Source organism: Phycodurus eques, chromosome 16 (assembly GCF_024500275.1).
Source record: "Phycodurus eques isolate BA_2022a chromosome 16, UOR_Pequ_1.1, whole genome shotgun sequence".
Lineage (NCBI taxonomy): Eukaryota > Metazoa > Chordata > Actinopteri > Syngnathiformes > Syngnathidae > Phycodurus > Phycodurus eques.
In genome coordinates this window covers 9,762,425-9,782,424 of record NC_084540.1, presented here as the reverse complement: position 1 = coordinate 9,782,424, position 20,000 = coordinate 9,762,425, and the positions used below count along the sequence as shown (strand labels likewise).

Below are 20,000 nucleotides of genomic sequence, written 5' to 3'. Positions count from 1 at the left end.
CTGAGGACTGGAAATGCCAAACATTAACCTTGAGATCCTGCAGCCTGTTTTCCAGGTCCAGTGCTGGGTTGCGGTTGTCCAGAGGGGCCCTCAGTCGCTTCTGGATGTCCATTTTGCAAAGGTCCAGATTGGTGTTGAGCTCGTCTATTTGTCTGGCCAGCAGCGCAGCTTTGGGGTCTTCCGGAGCTCTTTGTACAGAAACTAGGGAGCAAAGACAACAAATTGTTTGGCCAAACAGAAAATAAAAGGATGTTCCGCGGGAGGGGGGGGGTAAGAAAAACATTCCTTCGCACCTGCACGCTGAGGGCGATCCACCTCCACGGTGGGGCTCTTCAGTGAGGTCATTATAGCTGATCTCTGACTCTTCAAGTTCAACAGCTTATTCTCAAAACTGAAGGTAAAAAGACATTTTCCATTTGAATCCATCAATGATTGATCATCTCTGAGGACTTCGTCTTGAACAACAGAATGAAAGCATTCAGCGGATCAACATGTACCCGTTTACTTTCTCCTGGGCCTCAGTGTCAGGTGGTGGCACCATGAAACACGCCCCGGGGAGCCTTTTAGTTCTCCTGCTGCTGTCCCGTAGCTCCCACTTCTCATGATCACAGATGGACTTTAATGTTAGCTCATCACCGCGCCTCACAGCTCCCTGAAGTACGCACAGACATAATAATAATAATAGTCAAAATAATAATAATAATAAGAAGAAAACCAAGAAGTCTAGAGATGAAGAGCCCATTGCCTGAAATGGGACATTTGCAATACCTTTCATTTTTGAATATACTGCATATATAAAATATTATTTTTTTGCACGAATGCAGTTTTTGTTTTATTCCCATTTAACTCCCATAAATTTCCATGGAACATTTTCAATATAGAATTGTTTTAATTTATTTATTTCTTTCCCAGTTTATGGAACTTTAATAGAAGACTTCCAGAAAATGTTCTAACCCTTTTGCAACCCTTAAAAATACTAAGTGGTGTTCCCTCATTTTCCTCATCATTGTTAAAGTCCAAATTCTCACATTTTCATCGTCCCAGTCACACAGCGCCACAACTTTAGCGGGTTCGGTGGGATTGCTTCGCCGTAGCTTCAGAGGTGCTATGTTGCGACTGAGCTCTCTGAGGGCCACCAGGCGCTGCTCGTTCCTCTTTACCGCTGGCTCGTCTCCCTGGAGGAAGAATTTACATTTCACAAGGACCTCAGAGGAGGGAACAATACTTGAAATGCCACTAAAACATCTGCACGCATCTCCAGGCATCCTCGCATAGCTCAAGCTTGTTCGTTGACACTCGCAAACATCGCACCCGGACACAAAGAAAAAAAGCGATCTACACTTGGTTTGACGGATGAGAGAATCCAGAGTAAACCTGCTTCTTAAAACAGACCTCTGCAAACTCATGGGACTGAACAAATATTGTATGTCAACATGGGCCACGACTTGGAGGAACTTGAAATTTAGAACTCCAACTTGCTCTTTTACTCATGCAGACCGCCAGATTTACACATTAACGAGGCTACTTTATAATAAGTATTCTTCAGAATATTTATGATTATTGCTGTTATGCAAATGAATGGTGGTTATCCCAGGGTGCAGTTCGTCGTTCACCGACAATCTGATGGGTTAGATTCAGATTGACAAGAATGGGATTATTATTTTCTGTAGTAGTAGAAGTAGTAGCAGCAGAAGAAGAAATAAAAGAAGTGCTGTAGTATCATTACATAATATAAATATTCTTTTATTTTATGACTTCTTTTATCTAAAATAATAATTCTATTATGATTAGTAGTAGTAGTGTCGTCATTGTTATTACTGACATCACTATTTTTTTAATAGATTTTTTTTTTCTTTGACCTAAAACAATTGATTGATTGATAAATCACTATTATGGTTATTTTTTTTATCATAATTAGAAGTCCAAAGTATCATTATTTTTAACTATGTTTTGTTCTTATGTCACTGCATTCAATTATTATTCTTTATTTCATCGAAAATAATTATTTATTTACTTGTTTGTTTTGCTTGCCTGCCAGAAACCACCAAGTAGACAGCAATGTCATAGACGCCGGAGTACCTGAAGCTCCAACAGGGCCTCCGAGTTGCTCTTGCCAGCCATTAACTTCGGGTCCAGATTGTAAGTGATTCTGTCCAGGGACTCGGACAAGGTCTCTGCATCAATCTGGAACTGTAAGCCACATTGATTGATTAGCAAGGAGTCGCGCGAGTGGGAAGCAGTCACAGCATGTGACAGCACTTACCTTCCTGTAGTCTTCAATGTTGTCCAGGTGGACTTCCTGTGCTAGACACAGGTTGAGGAAAAATTGCCATCCCCTCTGCACTGCATCTTTGTGGGCCTGTCAACATTTACAGTCCTTTGTGTGAAGAATCACGAGTATTGCACTGTGCGGAGCAGTACCATTCATCTTGACGAAGTGACGGCGTACCATTATCGCTGAGTTGCCAGGATGTTTCAAGACCGACAGGCGATCTCCTTCCTCCAGGAGCCGGTTGACGTCACCCTCATGTGATAGCAGCCCGTTGCTTTTGAATTTCTGCACCCAAACAAATCACAAAGAGACAAGTGAAGAGGCAGTCGTGTCGCGTTCGTAGCCGGCAGCTCGTCTCGTCACCGGTTATACACGTTTGCAACAGGGCCGCGCGGATCAAACAAAAGAGACAAATTCTCCGGTGCTCGGGCTCGAAAATTGAATGTGACTCTATCATCGGGCAACACAGTGGAATGGTGATTAGCACGTCTGCCTCACAATTTTGTGGTTTGGAGTTTTAATCTTGGCTTCCTGTGTGGAGTTTTTTTCCAGGTACTCCGGCTTCCTCCCACATTCCAAAAACGCGTGTTAAGACTCTAAATTATTAGACCAAGAGTTCATTAGAAAATTAAAATGTGTCATGAAGCATTTAGTTAGTTCAATATTTATTTAATTATTTCCTTTTTTTTTTTTTACTTTATTTCAATGTTTAATTATGGCAGTATGTATGCGTTTATTTATTTATTTCAATATTGAACTATTTCACGATATATTTATTTAATTTTAAAACAACTCAAATAGTTTTTGAGTAATGAAACAGATGCCATTATTGCTGATAAACGTGGGTGAATTCACCTGTGCATATTCAAGATAATGAAACCGTATCTAATTTACGTATATGATTAATCATCTGACCTCGTACTCCATGCGGACGCTGCGGGGGTCAGTCATGCGATCGCTCCAGTCTCTCTGCAGGATCCTGTCCTGCTGCTGAGACAGGTAGTCGAGCTCTTTGCTGCAGCTTTGCATGTACTCGTACAGAGAGGCCAGATGGTTGCGCCTCTTTCTGGAGCTCTCCTGCAAAGATGCGGGGGGAAATATAATATCAGACGACAAGCCCGTCGCACACAAACGCAAAGTGGACAAATGGGGGCGGCGGGTTACGATGCCACTCACCAACAGTTGATCGTACTTCTTTTTGAGTGTGGCATATTGGTCCTGTTGGGAAAGGATGGCAAAGAAGTCAAATGTGGTTTGAGAGCACATAAGGTGCATCTGAAAAGCATTCATGCCAATTCCGCATTTTATTATATTGACAGCGTTTTTGGGGCAGAGGGGAACCTGTTTGTTAATTATTATTATTTTTTTTTTTTAAATATCCCATGCACTGCACATACAGTATATTATCTTCCATTAACCAGAAATTGGATGAACAAACAAACATAGTGTACATCGCTTTTGCAACCTAGTGAGTGCTATTATAGTTCTCATTTAACCCTCCTATTATGTAAATTGGAAATGAAATACTTATCCAGACTTTATGTTTGTGTGGTAAATTTGCGAGAATATAGCGGGGATGAGTGTATAATATTTGCGAAGAAAGAAATTGTATAAATTACTTATTTCTGCCCCCATTTGTACCCATTGTGCCAGCATATGTTAATGACTGGTGAGAGCAAAAAAATAAAAAAAATAAAAATGTGTGAAAATAAATTGAAAAGGATAATTTAAAAAGTGAGTTAATTAGTTAACTGAGAGCAAAACAAATATCTGGCTACCTGTGAAGAGGTTGTGCTGGGCTTCATCTGCTCACTGTAGGCCTCAATCTCTTTATGCAGGATGTTGTGAGCTGCGATCTGTTTCTCAACATCAGAAAGGCTGCGACCGTATCCTTCGGTGTCTAAACGCCTCTGGAACGGACAGAGGGGAAATGTGACGTGTGTGCAGCTGGCGCGGTGTTTACGGTTCGTCGACAGACCTGTTTTTCATCCAACGCGGGACCCCAGTCGATCCTCGACACGGGCACCAAGTCCTGCACCTGGTCATACAGTTCCCTGTAGGTGGCACAGTCCTTCACCCAGCGGTCGTGAAGGTTCCTGACACTGAGAATCAGAATCAGCTTTAATCCGTGTATCGTTGGCTCATTCTTTCTGATTTTTCAAAATATAATTTTCTTTAGCCTTTACCCTTAGGTTTACGGCAAATCACTTTATAACACCATTATTTTCATTCTTCTTTCAAGCACTGTCTAAGACACGAGGAACTGTGTCTTTATGTCCCAGTTGACTGATTGTGTATCAAACTTCCAGGTCACACAAACACGGGGAATTAAATATTAAAATTAAACTCAATCCTGCCCAGTTTTCATTTTGATCGAAACCTAAAATTGTATTATTACAAAAAAAAAACCTCTAATCCTTTGTTTTTGTGTTAGATTCAACAAACCAATAACTAAATGATGAGTTACTTTTTCATTTATTGATTTTCAATAGCCAATTGAAATGGAAAGAACGAATAATACAAGAAATGGTTTCCTCCGTGGAGGGCGGAAGGGAATGTGGAAGTCATGGTTTATCTTGATGTGACGGTATGCGAGGTGTGTCTGCTTGGCATGCAAGTCAACAAGTTCCAAAGAACCATCAGCCCATCAGTCAACTCACTCTCGATCTATATCGTTGGCCTGTGGGTGCTGCAGACGCTTGGCCTTGTCCACGTCCATGAAGAGGTCCTTCAGCAGGCCCTCGGCCTCCGCCAGGTTTTCCGCGTTCTCCTTCTGGTGGATCTTAGGCTGGTTCCTTCCTTCACGCTGGGCATCCTGCACAGCAGCGAGCATTAATCTCAAGTCTTTTTTTTTTTTTTTTTTCTTCTTTTACAAAGCCGAGTGCGATTGAGCCTTTCATACCACAGCCAGCAACTCTTCTGCACTCAGGATGTCCTTCTCCACTACGTCCGCATTCTTCTGCATGCGAGCGATAAGCAGAGTCAGGTCGGTGGCCTGGCTCCTGTGGAGGACACATCAAACCAACATGGTTGTCAAAATCCTACTGACCAAGTACAAACACTTATTTACTCTACTTAAGTAGATTTCCCAGGTACTGCAGTTATACATGTTTTTCTAATGAATTTTTACCTTTACTAAACATATCTGTATCTTCTACTCCTCACTTTGTCAAAATAGGCTCGATACTATTTTCAACCTTTATGGATGATGACGCAATGTAAAAAAAAAAAAAAGAAACGGACATGTCCCAGGAAACAGACTGTTTTGCTTTATTCTCTAAAGTAAAGTGCTTAAAAAAAATAAAAAAAAATAAATAAAAAAAAAAAAAAAAAAAGAGCTATTTTGAGTCATCTAAAAATAAAGTAAAGACTATTACTGTATGTGTTACTGACATGTTGGCAATTATTTTGAAGTACATTTGTGCTGAAAGGTACGAATCACAATATATGACAGCATCAAGATAAACCAGTCTGTTAGGTTTGATATTTTATGGCCCTCAAGAAAGAAAAAGCGCATTTTTTTTAAAAACAATTAATATTAAAACAGTCCCTATGAATTTGTTGTATTTGTCAAGGGCGAGTAACGCAAGGCAAGAACATGGTGGACCCAATTGCAGGGAAGCAGGGAGGCAAGGCAGGAGTGCGGGAGTCTCCAAATAATAATATTTAATCTTCAAAAAGGGAAAACGGAACAAAGTCCCACAACAGATACCAATCAAATCAAAGTCACAAAGAAACACTCGAATATCTAAAACTGGAAACAAACTATGACCGGTGAGTAAGACGTGGAATAGGAAGGGAAAATGACACCTGACAATGACATACCGCAATGAAAAGACATGTGACAACGACAACGAACCGACAAGAACTGAACGAAACCAGGGAACTAAATACAAACACATTGACGAGACAACGAGGAACACCTGGACAAGACACGAGTGGCTGGAGAGAGCTGATTGGTCGACACAAAGTGGACGAGAACAGGTGGACACGACAACCTAATGAGCACACGACAAACACGGAACGCAGGAAAACATGGAACGAAACTAAACACAACCCAAACCAAAAGACAGACCGTGACAGTCTTTAGACCTTGTTGCCACTTCCTCACAGTACGTGCACCTGCACAACCCGATGACATGCCATAAGAGCTGCTTTTACGAAGTTAATAATGATTGACACTGCACAAAGACATAAATTGAAGAAAATGTCTAGTGTTGTGGTTGCAGTCTGCTGTAATATAGAAATGCATTGCTGTTTTGTCATGTAGGTGTTTCTCTGTCTCAATGAGATGTCATTGGACCGTGTGGCTAATGTTCACCATACACAAAGATTCTTTATCAGCACGTCAAGCACGACGTTGGTGCTTTCGGCGTGTTTGCTCTGTCATTCCCTCACCTCTGCGATATGAAAAGCAACTATGCGTCCTGACACACCCGCAGCAGGACGCGGGGGGAGGGGGGGGGGACGCATATACGTTTTCCGCCCCCATTGCTCAAGTCACCTGCCGGAATGCTGTCAGACTGAAATGTACATGAATGGCGGCATTCATGTGCAGCAATGGCGGCATTCATGTGCAGCAATGTAGTCAGGCGCAGAGGTGGCCCAGGGCATAAACGAACTAAGCACCTGTCATAATAATACTTGGTAGTATTGAGGAAAGACAGAGTGATATTTTAAAAAAAAGTGGCTGTTTAATTAAGCGAGTTTATTTTGACTATCACCTTACGTCAGGTACCTGTTCAGTTACATCGTTGTATACAGCCTATTTAAACTCGTTTTTAAACCAGTACAGTATATTTCTTTACTATTCAAATACAGCACTTTAGTACAGTTCAGTTGTATTAGTACAAGTATCATACATTTGCATTTAATGTTTAACTGTAATTAACTGTGCTTCTACTACATACTGAGCAAAGGGTCTGAATACTTATGGCTGTGTGATATTTCCGTTTTTCTTCTTTAATAAATCTGCAAAAATTTCAACGATTCCGTTTTTTTTTTTCTGTCAATATGTTTTCTGTCGGTGCTGTGTGTACATTAATGAGGACAAAAATGTACTTAAACGATTTTAGCAAATGGCTGCAATATAAAAAAAGAGTGAAAATGTTAAGGGGGTCTGAATACTTTCCGTACCCGCTGTATGCACCCCCATGCCAAGTTTGCACTCTTGGGGGAGCAAGCCGAAAATGTGGCCGTTCCCTTTTAAATCTGGCCTGCGCTCATGCTGCGTGCATTCTCCAGTAGACTTAAGCCCCGTGAAAGTGAAACATCATATTATATTGCCCGTTTTGATCGAGGCCCAGCAACAGCACGGTGACAACCCGGCGACGGCTGACTTGTATTGACGATGCGTGACACACCTGGCCCATAACGCTCACTGACTGCTCAACGGCTGTAATGTGTCCCTACCACATTACGCCAGCAGCCCAATGTTATATCATATAGATATTATATCATATTAATTGGCAAAAAAATATCGGCCCCAGCTGACTTTTTTTTCACCAGTGACCGCAGCGCTTTACCGCTTCAAACATGCTGATTGGACTTTTTGGAAATGTGCAGGGCTGACTATTACAACAGCCACAGTCATCGTAATGACGCAATTGTGAGTTAAGATATTGAATCATTTGGGGTTTTTTTAGCTTCTATGTTGGTCTTCAAATACGTTAAAGGGACTCGCTCGGTCTGTGGCGCGAGGAAGGTTGGGTATAGCTGAGCAATGCAGCTGCAGGGACACACCCTTTTTTATTGATGGACCGCCAAACATGCGTTCAGTCGTAAGCACAGTATTTTGATTACTTTTATTGGATTTATTTCATATAGAATGGAAAAAAACATGCTCCCCATTCAAAGTGCAGCATGTTAAACAGAATGGTGCGCACGTCCCAACTGGCTGACGACACATCTGCTACGGAAGGTATTTTCATATTTTAAGTGTGCTAAATTGTTTCAAATAGATTCCAATGACATTCACAAGGCTCAGGAAAACTCAATGCTCTATGATTTACAGGCAGCCTCAGACTGGAATGAATCAAGCCTCTTTGGTAGTAAAATCTCCATGTTACACACAGTGGGTGTATCAAAAATCTGGACGGGAGAATGCAACGATAGTGATGGTTGATGACAGACAGATGATAGTTGCACAAGCCAGGCTTGCGCGCCAATGGGAGACGATGGCCCTTACTGAACTTGACAAACAGTCCAACACACAAATACAAAATGAAAATACTCACAAGGAGCACGGAGAAGACGCTAAAACTGATGTCACTCTTAGTGACTTATACTTAGTGCTTTTTCACTTGGAATGTTTGGTTAATCAACCCCATTCCACCCTTGTGTTTTAAATTATTAAACTCATTACAATTCCTGAAGTGGAAATGACACAATGAATGATCAATAATCAATATTAGTGGTAGAACGAGAGGGCCCCATGAAGGCAGGCGTGGGGCACCTCGTCCCTTCCTGTGGTCCGTTACCTTCTTATTGCTCCTGAATCTTTTGTCTGTGCTGCAAAAGTCCAACATGTGGACAACTTTGCATGCAACCTTTGAAACATTAGCACTACTGTTAGAGAAAATAAATGGACTGTTAATCATCTTCTATTGGAGCCCCCGACACTCCCTGGGCCACTCTTGTCACAATCTTACGGGATGCACGGCTCGCCCATTTACACAAGCTGGACCTCCGACACGCACCCACCCTCAAGCCGAGTGACAGGTCATACTGAGAAAGTGGAGATAAACAATGTGTTCTGGCACAAGAAAAAGGATTGTTGCACATGTTGCACAATGACTACACTTGTTGCCATGAAGATAATAGCAGCAAACACTACGCGAGCAGAAAGCAGGGCTTCCCAATTTAGGGCGAAATGTGTTTTTAATGGGCTGCTGATTGTTAAGTACATAAAATGCAATTTTATCAGTCACGAAGCACGTATGCAATTTCATACATAGATATTTATTTTTTTTAGTCATGTTGTAGTAAACTTGTGTGTTTTCCATTTGTTTTGTTAAAGTATAAATCAGGGTTGGGCAAAGTATGCCACATATGGCCCACTCCGTTCTTAAACCCGGCCCAAAGAGCATTTTTCCATCCATTCATCCATTTTCTATTACTGCTCATCCACACTTAGGTCACAGGTGGGCCGGAGCTTATACCGTCTTACTTTAGGCTAAGATAGACCATTTTAAGTCTTCAATGAATGAATGGGGGGGGGGGGGGGGGGGGGGTGTACCCAGAGAAAACATGCAAGCACGTGGAGAACATGCAAATTCCACACAGGAAGCCAGAGCCCAGAAGAAACCCCATCCTCAAAAGTGTTAGGCAGATGTGTTAAGCACACAGCTACCTTGTCTCTTTTTTTTTCTCATAAAATTGATTGATTAAAATGTATCTATTCATTATTTATTTGTTTTACTTTTTAAATATTTATTATAAATTATATATGAAATCATTGCTTAATTTGATACAAAAATAATTGTATCTAATTTGTATAATTTTTTATTAATAAAAACATTTTTTTTTAAATAATTTTTATAATTATATATAATATAATTAAATACAAATATAATTGTATTTAATTTGATTAAATTAAGTACAAATGAAATGTAAATAATGGGAATTAATTAATAGTATATTAGATATTTTACATCCACATTTTAACAAAAAAAACATTTTTTGACCTGATCTACTGACTTGGCCCATTTGTCCATTTATAAATCAAATATGGCCCGGCACACAAAATAGGTGCCCACCCGTAGTACAAGTTGATGATGTTATGGCGTGGTACACCACCACTCAATCCCAACTGGATTGCTGACATGACGACACAGAATCACAATTACAACTAGCATGTGAGATCATTCATTCATAACAGCCAACAAGTGTTGATTCATTCCTATACTTTAGTTTATACTTTAGTTTTCATTGTATTAACGTGGAAGCACGACAAAACATGACAGGTTAGACCAGTGAGAATAGACTGAGAAACCATTTAATTCAGCAGACATGCTTTACATTTTCCTTTTTTCAGGTGAATGATAGTTATTTCCAATGAAAAGGCATTTTGCATATTAGAATATGCTCGCACACAGTCTTACAAGGGTGTGCAGTGTTCACTTTTGAGAAAACAATAAATAAATACACCAACTGGAAAGCAGAATTGATCTTGGCACAAAAAATTCAAAGAGAAAGACAAAAGGAAAAATTGTGTTGATTCACAGGTTTTGTGCATATTAAACATTTGAGAAATCAGTTTTACAATCGATATCCGTTTAAATATGTTTTTAGAATTTTGATAATTCCACATTCCCACACTCACACGTCCACACACTTGGAAGCCCAACTCACCTGCTGATCTTCACAGGGCCGCTTTCCTGTTTCTTCGACATGACAGGAGGCTGTTCAGGCCCACTTGTGTAACCGGAGTCCCGAGTGTGTTTCGGTGTGCTCCTCCTTCCTTCCTCTCACTCCGTCCGTGTTGCTGGCGGCGTCTTCCCTCAGTTAAGGTGAGTGCGTCGGCTCCGCCCAGGCCAGCAGGTGTGTCACCAATAAAAGTAGTCAGTTGGAAGGGGCGGACCCGGCAGACCTGTTCCACACTCCTGAAGCTGTCACATTCAGTAATTCCACTCTATGTTTTTTTTATTTATTTTTTAACCACGTCACATGCTTTTGATCTGTCACTATGAAGGAATAAAAGTGAAGTAGGTTTGGTCTGAACCTGTTAGGAGTTTCAAAAATGGACTTACCAATTAGGCAAGCACAGGTAATTGCCTGGGGTCCTGATATTTTCAGGGGCATCCAAACTTCTCATAAAAATTAAAAAATTAGTACAGTTTTCTTCTATTTAAAGCAAATATTATTATTTTAATCTTGATTGATGTGCTTCAAAGAACATCACAATGTTTAATCTGTCATGATCGTTTCACCCTACTTCCTCCCTCTCATGCAATGGACTTTTCCATTTTCATACTGCGCAAGTGCAGATTTGATTATGGAAGGTTTCAGTGTCTTGCCCAAGGACACTTCGACAGCGGACAGTCAGAGCCGGGATTCAAGCCGCTGACCATGACCTGCCCTATCAACTGAGCCACAGCTGCCCTGTGACACCAAAATGTGTATAGTCAGCTGAGGAAGATGCAGTAGAGATGAAGTGTAAAGTGAAGGGAGGGATGCTTTCCATCACAAAAATTTGTGTATTAATGTGGTCAAAATCGTACACCATATTAAATGCTTAATGTGCTTATCAATTACTGTAAAACCCTTGAGAAGATTCACTTGTTACATAATTCCCAATAAGGATTTTAAGGACTTTATTTAGCTCAGGAAATAGGAGAATTTTCTCAAATGGACACTTTTTCATTGATGACAAACATTAATATTGAAAATCTTGTCAGTGTGCAGATGTGGAGGACTCCATGACTGGGTTTGCACTGGTGCCTCAAATGACTAAATACGATCCTGATGAGTTCAAGCCAAGACACATTTGCAAAGATGTGGGCTCGCATGCACAAATGCCGTGGAATGTAGCACAACAAGTAACTTGACAGCTGAATGTTATGATTATTATCAGCAATTATGACATGACAGCTCAATGGTATTCTGTAACATTAGTATAGTATTTTTATGTTCATTGGAATGAGTGCTAGAGAAGGAACTTTTTTTTTAATAGAAAGCTCATCTGTGGATTTGGATTTGTGTGTGTCCTAATATGCTGCAAACAGTACTATGAAGGGGACTTCATGGGTTGGCAATTATGGCTCACAATATCTTTTCTATCTTATCAATTATCTGATGACATTCTTCCACACCAAACTCAGTCAGCAACGCATCCATAGACCTTGCGTTCACGGGTCAATCATGTACTTCCATATCAAACTCATCCAATTAAACACTTGCTTTGCACACTGGGGCACAGGAACATTGCAACAGAAAAGGGCCTTCCCCAAATTTAAAAGCATATTGAGAGATGACTGTCCCAAAAATGTATTGCTAAGAACTAACATTCACGTGTAAATAAGAGTATCCAGTAATAAAATTCCTCATTGACTAATTAAGTGGGGGAGGGGAAACTAGTCCAGATAGTGTTGTTAAACCTTTATATCTAATAGACTGGGCTTTTGCTTTGAACGAGTGGCAAGATTTGTTGGCACGACAACAGTCACGACAAATGTATTTCGCAATCAGTCAAGCACACCCTGTGAGACCATATGGCATAAAATAAACCCATTGATTTTACTTTACCCGGCCTTAAAACCCCAAACGAAACGAATAACAGATATAAAATGCCAATAATTCATGTTGATTGGTGTTGACAAAGTGGGCTGGGGCAAGCAAAAGCGCCGTAATGTGACTTCATGCCTCATTGCAAGTGTGTCGAGCATGCTGCTCTAGCTCATGCTTGCTGCAGGTGTGTCTCACAAACTCCCACGCAGCAAGCTCTGATAAAACCAACACCCTCATACCTTCCTGGGGGAGAGAGGACAAAAAAAAGAAACGCAACACAGGTGGCAGCACAAACTGATTATGCAAACATGCAGTTGTATTTAAGTGCCACCTTTTTAGGCTCGTAGGTTTTAAGTTATCCACACACCTACTGTGTCAGTTACCAACTTAGAACAGTATACACAAGAGTGCAATTGTAGGAACTGCACTGACAGACCAAAAATTCTGACTTACTCCATCAGTTTATAGCTCGAGGCAGATGGACCCAGTGTATGTCCATTTAATGAGATTAACTGCACTGGTTTTGGCTATCAGGTGTAAAGAAAATGAGGGCCAATAAGACAACTATAGTGCATGCTAAATGGCAACCACACCAAAGGAATAACTTAGAACACAAGATCTGACACTATTACGCTTTGACAAGGCTGTATGTGATGGGCAAAACAAGCTACCACATGAGATGACTTCTGTTACAAGTGCTTTGTCAAGACTACATCAGGGCAAATTCCCAGTAACACCTGAGACTGCATCTTGCACTATCCCAGTCAAAACTTCCAGTCTAATGACGCCTAGTGGCCAGAAACAGCAGCACAACTATTTTTAAAGTCCACCCACAAGAAAGAAAATAGTCATGTGTTTTTGTTTTTATTGTAAAGATCATGCAGTGCACTTCCAAGGCGGGAGGTAACATCACTTTCAAGGATACACATGAAAAGACAGTACTCCTGAAATTACTTCGTACAAAACAAAACATTACTGAGGAATGTAACAAATTAAATAGCAAGAGTGGAGGACAGGAAGAAAAAAAATAAAATTGTGCAACACTCATTTGCACTGCAGATCTTAAAATGCTCAATAGGTTAAAGACGTAACCCTGCTGTGTAAATACAAACAAAAAAAAACAACCTAGATTATGATGGCAACTTAAAAAGTCAAAAAGCAATAAATTACTTAATGTGTGTTTACTGAGGGAACTGTGGCGGCATGGGGTAGGGCGCGAGCGGGGGAGGATGCTGCTGGGGGGCTTGCGTTGGGGGGAAGGAGAATGGGGGGTGACTTGCGCCGTTCGGCTGGGCTTGAAAGTTGTTCTGAGGGGGGAAGGATGCTGCCTGGTTGTTAAACGACTGTCCATTGCCATTGTAGCCTCCGCTAAAGCCATTACTACCACCGTTGTTGCCCCCATAGCCTCCGTTCTGAGCATTTGTGCTAAAGCTTTTGTTTGGTCCGTTGTCATAGCCTCTACTGCTATCCCTGTCCCTAAAACTGCCAAAATCTCTCCTTCCAGAGGAATACCGATCCCTGCGGTCAAAATCACCACCTCTGCCTCCCCTTGAACGACCTGCAAAAAGAGCATAGCAGCGTTAACGGGACCTACGACGAACTGAACCAAATGGACCTAAAAGATGACATCGCTTAAGACATTAGCAGAGAAGTAAAGCGGCTGTGTTTGACAGCACCGTTTCCGTATCTCACCAATTTGATTTACCTCCTCTGATTTCACCCATTTGGAGGAGCTTGGGGTTGATGGCCTGGTTGGCCTCACGTAGAACAGAGATGAGGTCGCTGGCCTGCCGCACGTTGTTGGGAGTGAAGAAGGTGTATGCCGTGCCAGTCTTTTGGCTACGGGCCGTTCTGCCAATGCGGTGGATATAATCCTCAGAGTTGTTGGGGTAGTCAAAGTTGATGACAAATTTCACGTCCTCAACATCTGTAAGATTGTGTTGCGGTGTGGCAAAAGGAAAGTAGGACAGCACACAGAGACGTGCGCCAGCGCCACCACAACAACCAGATCAAAAAGCACCATTAGTCGCGTCATGGGGTGGGCAAAGCTACAAAGTCCAACAGGCTGCAAAAGTTGTAATTAGAAAATATGTTCAACCGTATGGGGAGACTACAGTGGGAAGAGAACCAATGCACACTCCAGTTGCTTTGAATTGGGGGAGTTCAGGAGAAAAATAACATCCTCCAGATTGGGTCCAAAAAAAAAAAAAAAAAAAAAAAAAAAAGGACCACAAGTCTTACCCTTCATTGGAGTATGCATTCACTAGTCCATTCCCATCACAGCACACCCCCACATTGTCTTAAGCAGTAGTACTACTATGCACGCAACTGCCTCCTAGCGTCACTGATCGACTCAAAGTCCACTTGTCAACACACACTGGTGAGAAGGCGCTACTAAGTTCACGTGTTTGTCTTTAGCCAACAAAGTGGAGATGTGAACCAGTTTGCAGGATGCCTAAAAACGGCACACCCCAGTCGCCAGGGCAAGTTTATCCCAGTGATCACATAGTCTCTCGTTGGCAGGTCTCGACATGACTTTAGTAACGCAGGCGAGGGAGGAGTGTGAGCTTGGAATTTGTCCAACTAGCATGTCCCACTGTCACCAAAAGCGCCAGTAGCCATGTTATTGCAGAGGTGAGATTCCAATCGATCTTACAAGCTGCTCATCCGACAAGTTGAACTGCAACAGCAACGCCACCCATGCTTTACAACACGTCTACACAACCGAAAGCACCTTAGGAAGGACTCGGGACTTGCTTGTGTCCAAACAATGTGGCGGGGCTTTCAGCTGGGACAGTTACAGAGCCTGGGTGTGTGACACAGTCCAAACCGTTGCCAGAGAACAGGCGAGCGTGTAGGGAGGAACTGTGGACTTCCCCACTTTTAGATAGGCCAGCGCGTTGTATGCTGCACTCGGACCTTGACACCTCTGCTTATGTGCGCAACTGGGAGACCCGTGCGCCTCGCCAGTCAGGACATCTCCAAGAATCCTCCTTCCCCCTCTGGACACCTGGGCTTGTCATGCCAAGGCCCTGCCATACACACTGCTCCTTTGGGTCAGGGGAGAGACTCAGAGAGAAGCAGAAAAGTTAAAGAAAGCAAATACACTTTCTTCGAAAAAATGCAAACATTCTAAGTGCTTCACAGGGAATACTGACCTAGACCACGAGACGCAACATCTGTAGCGATCAGAATAGGAGCCTTTCCAAATTTAAACTCTGAAACATAAAAACGGACATTAGGACCTTCACACTGTAAATTGTGAAATGCAATCAATGCAAACTCACCATTAAGAACCCAATCTCTCTCCTGCTGGCTCTTATCTCCATGGATTCCCATAGCTGGCCACCTTAATTTAAGAACATTTCATTGAGACACTGTCCAAAAGTAGCTATGCTTCTGGGTTGCTTCAAAACCTACCCGTCCCGCCTCATTCTCCTTGTGAGGTCATCACATCGCCTCTTTGTCTCAACAAAGATGATAGTCTTGTTCTCCTTCTCGCTCATGATTTCCTCCAGCAGGCGAATGAGTCTTTTGGAACAAGAAAAAAAGGTTGTCATGATTGCCACCAAACGTTCCACTGTATGATTATGTGACACTAAGGACAAACTTGTTCTCTTTCTCTCCATCACTGCACACGTCAACTATCTGAAGGATGTTGTGGTTGGCACTGAGCTGCAGGGCCCCAACATTGATCTGCACATAGTCTTTAAGGAAGTCTTCAGCCAGCTGACGCACCTCTTTTGGCCAGGTGGCGCTCCACATCAGCGTTTGCCGATCAGGCTGCAATCAGGAAAAATACTCCATTAATCAAACTAAACAGGCAAAACTGGATCATGGTCTTTAACTGGCAACTAGAAACTTACTCTGATCTGGTCAACAATCTTCCTGATCTGTGGTTCAAATCCCATGTCCAGCATTCTGTCAGCCTCGTCCAATACGAGGTAAGTGCAACGGCGCAGGTTGGTCTTTCCCGCTTCAAGAAAGTCAATGAGTCTGCCTGGAGTCGCAATGCATATCTCCACACCTTTGAGAGTAAAGACATTTGAAGAGATTACCCATGAAAATGAAAGCCAAATCCCCCATCTTTGAGTTTAATAAATGAACAGCTTTACCTCTTTCAAGGTCACGAATCTGCGGTCCCTTGGGTGCACCTCCATAGATGCAGGTGGTCTTGAGGCGAGAAGCTCTGCCATACTCTGCAGCCACCTGTTGCACTTGCTGTGCCAGCTCACGAGTTGGGGCCAGCACCAAGCACTGTCAATGGCAACATTGGAGTTACACACAAGTTCAACCAGCAACAATGAAATGCTGTAAAAGCCAGTAGTTCATGCACACACACACAAAACGGCTCTCCATGTACAACTATAATGGCCAACACCCTTAAAGTGTTCAACTTTACAGCACGATCCGACAGAACGAGCGACATGTTTATGTACAAGCTTTAGCGCTAGCACTAGCTTGCTGGGCTACATTACGTCTTTGTTGCCTGCTTGCGACTCGCATCGTATTCAAAGTACGGGAACATATCTCAAGCAAGCCTTAAACGAACATCCTCTCCTGCACACCAGTGACCACCAACACATTTTCACCATTTTGTCCTTATAATACAGTCAGCGCAATCCACTCTTGTCGTTGCCACGGTAACTAGTGTATCCGGTTACATTTGAGTTGACAAGATGACACCCAATGATCATAAAAAACGGGATCCGGTGGTATCGGAATACAAGATTTTATTGTGGATAGCCCGAAAGTGCAATAGTGAAAGATCAAATTTCTCTTTTTGTCTGAGCCGGGGGCATTACGCGTTTGTCCCACACCGCAGACGTTTTTTTTTTAATAAACAACTTTAATGTCCGTCAGATATTTACAGTACTACGGCATAAGACACGCGACAAGGATTAACACAAACAAGCTTTTGGATTCAAATATATTGTACATGACGGCGACGCGGAGTCAATATCTTTAGCGGAGCTGATCAATGACGAATTGTAAATGTGTTGCATTAAGTTAAATACAACTGAATTGGACACGCAGCATGTGACCAGGACATTTTCTCAAGGGGACACTTTTTATCAAAGTTTTTTTGATTCATGTCTGCCTCCAATTTAACCCATTTGAAAAAGTTCTCAACTCTCAAGCTCAATACTTACAATAGGGCCATCACCACGCTCCAGGAAAGGTTGGTGGTTGATGTGAACAATTGCAGGTAACAGATACTGTAACGCAGATGCATAACAATTAAAATTTTCAAATGCTGGCCACCCCACCCGTTTCATTTCAAATTATGTCAGCCTACCGAGAGCGTTTTGCCAGAACCAGTTTGTGCAATGCCAACCATATCATGGCCACTCAGTGCTAAAGGCCAACCCTGAGCCTGAATGGGGGTGGGCTCTGTCCAGTTTTGCTTGTTGATCACATCCATAACGTAGGCTGGTTCGTATTAATAAATAAAAAAGAGAGAGACGTTTTTAAATGCAACATATTCAAGCACCATCAAATCTATACAGTACTTACATGGAAAGCTTGCCTCGTGGAAATTTACAATTGGATTAGGGCAGTTTCTCCCCTTCACGGTGATTGTTTTGGCCCTTCTATATTGTTCAACTTCTGGCTGTAGTTGGGGGGGGGAAAGAAAAAAAAAAGATTTACTACAGCGACCATGGCGATTGCATAACGTCAACACGTGTAGCCCCGCACAGATGTGTTGCATAACACCGGGACCATGTCGATACCTACCAGAGGCCTCCTCGAGACGTCTGGGTGCTCCTGGTAAAAGTTTTTCTCAAACTTGGGAAGCTCGTCCAGATTCCAGTGTTTCTTCCGCAAACGTTCACCGGGGTTGCCGAACTTTCCTCCACCACCTCCTCCACCACCACCACGGCCACCACCAAAACGATGAGGGCCGCCACCATAGCTGAAATACAACAAGGTAGTTTGATAAAGGCGAACTGAAGCTCTTCGGCCAAGGGCAAGAGTCCCGTCTCAACTGCGTCATTGTAAGAAGCTGTAGAACTGCTATATACTTTCCGGCCAGTAGAGGAACAATGAAAACTGCCGGCATTTTGTATGTGCATTGCCACATGGCGAAAAAGCCGACCATTAAAACGCAACAATAACCGGGCCTGCAGGTTCACCATCACCCCAGGCACGTTAATTGTGTGAAAATAACGTACGATAGGTATACATGTCTTTGAGCGCAATTACGTTGTTCGACGTACAACGTCGAAGAAGCTAACAAAAGTGCTAGCTTCAAGCTAACCAACAGCCGCCATATCAGGCACGAGGCCAGACAAGGCCTCGGCCAAAGACCTCAGGCTGCCTGTTACCGGCCTTTTGTGCAACACGTGTGAGTTATCCGACAACTTCGTCAATAGTAATACAAATAGACACATTACGTCGAAATGAATAAAGCTGTATTGTATTATTCAGAATTGTCTTGATTACGCCCGGTCCGCCATTTTCCACGAGGGGACGACAGCCTCGAAACCAAAAGAAAAACATGTACTTACCCTCTATCTCTGTCCCTGTCTCGGCCACGGTCTCTATCGGAATAGCCTGGCATGTTGGTTTGTATTTGTATAACGCTAAATTTAAAATAAAAGAAAAATTGCCGTCTTCAGCCACCGATTGAAGTTGAGGTCGGCAGCGGTGCAGAAATGCCGGTTTCAGAAAAAGGAGGTCCGGTTTATATAACGAGCGGAAGTTTGACTTCCGCCGTATTCATCCGCTGTATTGGGTTTTCAACTTGAGCGGCATGAAAGAGCAACGAACAGTAAATTAACTTGACGTACTAACGTTTCCTTTGAATGTGTGTTTGTATTAAACGAAAACTCAAAGGTGAAAAGAAAATTCATTTGGCTCTATCCTTCACCCTATCGCTTATTCCGAAGTACCGAAACAGCGGATGAATATGTTCCAAACAAAATCCGGTAATGCGGTTCCTCGTGAAATACCACAAATGACGTCACCAGGACCAACCCATATATGAACGCACGGCATTCTTCCGTGACGTCTGCTTATTGTTTGTCCATCCAACAATGCATTTTCCGTGCCGCTTTTCCTCACTTGGGCTCCCAGCTATCTTCGGGCGAGAGGCGGGCAGCACCCTGGACTGGTCGCCAGCCAATCGCAGGGCACATATAAACAAACAACCATTCGTACTCACATTCACACCTACGGGCAATTGTGAGTCTTTAATTTACCTGCAATGCATGTTTTGGAGATGTGGGAGGAAGCCGGAGTACCAGGAGAAAACGCACACAGGCACGAGGCGCACATGCAAACGCCACACAGGCGAGGCCGGGATTTGAACTCGGTCCTCAGAGCTGTGAGGCAGATGTGCTAACCAGTCGATCACCGTGCCGCCCTTATTGTTTGTTTCACTTTAAAATTATGTTAATGGTAATAAATCTCGAGGATATAATTTTCCATGAGTAACACCTACTAAAAGTCTACATACTCCTTCAAATGCCAGGTTTTTGTGATTAAAAATAGACAC

The 20,000-nt window shown here is 42.5% G+C and overlaps 2 protein-coding genes across 3 annotated transcripts in view; both read right to left on the bottom strand.

Annotated features, from left to right (window-relative positions):
• The window catches only part of evplb (envoplakin b), a 26,315-nt gene extending 15,217 nt beyond the window's left edge, over positions 1-11,098 (bottom strand). Inside the window, exons 1-14 of the mRNA XM_061700557.1 lie at positions 10,625-11,098; positions 5,175-5,274; positions 4,933-5,087; positions 4,251-4,374; positions 4,051-4,182; positions 3,449-3,490; positions 3,188-3,349; positions 2,450-2,557; positions 2,264-2,359; positions 2,080-2,190; positions 1,029-1,175; positions 498-652; positions 294-391; positions 29-201 (exon numbers count right to left, since the gene is read on the bottom strand). Coding sequence (XP_061556541.1) covers positions 29-201; positions 294-391; positions 498-652; positions 1,029-1,175; positions 2,080-2,190; positions 2,264-2,359; positions 2,450-2,557; positions 3,188-3,349; positions 3,449-3,490; positions 4,051-4,182; positions 4,251-4,374; positions 4,933-5,087; positions 5,175-5,274; positions 10,625-10,665 — 1,644 coding nt within the window. The 5' untranslated portion in view covers positions 10,666-11,098. The remainder of the gene's footprint in view (positions 1-28; positions 202-293; positions 392-497; positions 653-1,028; positions 1,176-2,079; positions 2,191-2,263; positions 2,360-2,449; positions 2,558-3,187; positions 3,350-3,448; positions 3,491-4,050; positions 4,183-4,250; positions 4,375-4,932; positions 5,088-5,174; positions 5,275-10,624) is intronic.
• Positions 11,099-13,350: 2,252 nt separating this feature from the next.
• On the bottom strand, positions 13,351-19,196 carry ddx5 (DEAD (Asp-Glu-Ala-Asp) box helicase 5). 2 transcript variants are annotated; one of them, XM_061700208.1, is made up of 13 exons: positions 19,012-19,195; positions 18,239-18,416; positions 18,017-18,113; positions 17,799-17,932; positions 17,653-17,718; positions 16,615-16,756; positions 16,366-16,526; positions 16,110-16,282; positions 15,920-16,030; positions 15,787-15,848; positions 15,658-15,717; positions 14,205-14,426; positions 13,351-14,057 (listed from the first exon to the last, which is right to left on the bottom strand). In XM_061700208.1, the coding sequence occupies exons 1-13, from the start codon at positions 19,062-19,064 to the stop codon at positions 13,681-13,683; spliced, it is 1,836 nt and encodes a 611-aa protein (XP_061556192.1). In that variant the 5' UTR covers positions 19,065-19,195; the 3' UTR covers positions 13,351-13,680. The 2 variants fall into 2 exon arrangements, with proteins under 2 accessions (XP_061556192.1, XP_061556193.1); XM_061700209.1 differs by having other exon boundaries at positions 13,942-14,057; positions 14,192-14,426; positions 19,012-19,196.
• Positions 19,197-20,000: the final 804 nt, after the last annotated feature.

Excerpts from the sequence above, each read along its gene's own strand:
- ddx5 (XM_061700208.1), bottom strand. The coding sequence starts at position 19,064 with ATGCCAGGCTATTCCGATAGAGACCGTGGCCGAGACAGGGACAGAGAT. Across the intron at positions 17,719-17,798 it reads GTTCTGGCAAAACGCTCTCG|TATCTGTTACCTGCAATTGT; the intron begins GTAGGCTGACAT and ends TCTGCGTTACAG. Across the intron at positions 16,283-16,365 it reads AGATTGTTGACCAGATCAGA|CCTGATCGGCAAACGCTGAT; the intron begins GTAAGTTTCTAG and ends TCCTGATTGCAG.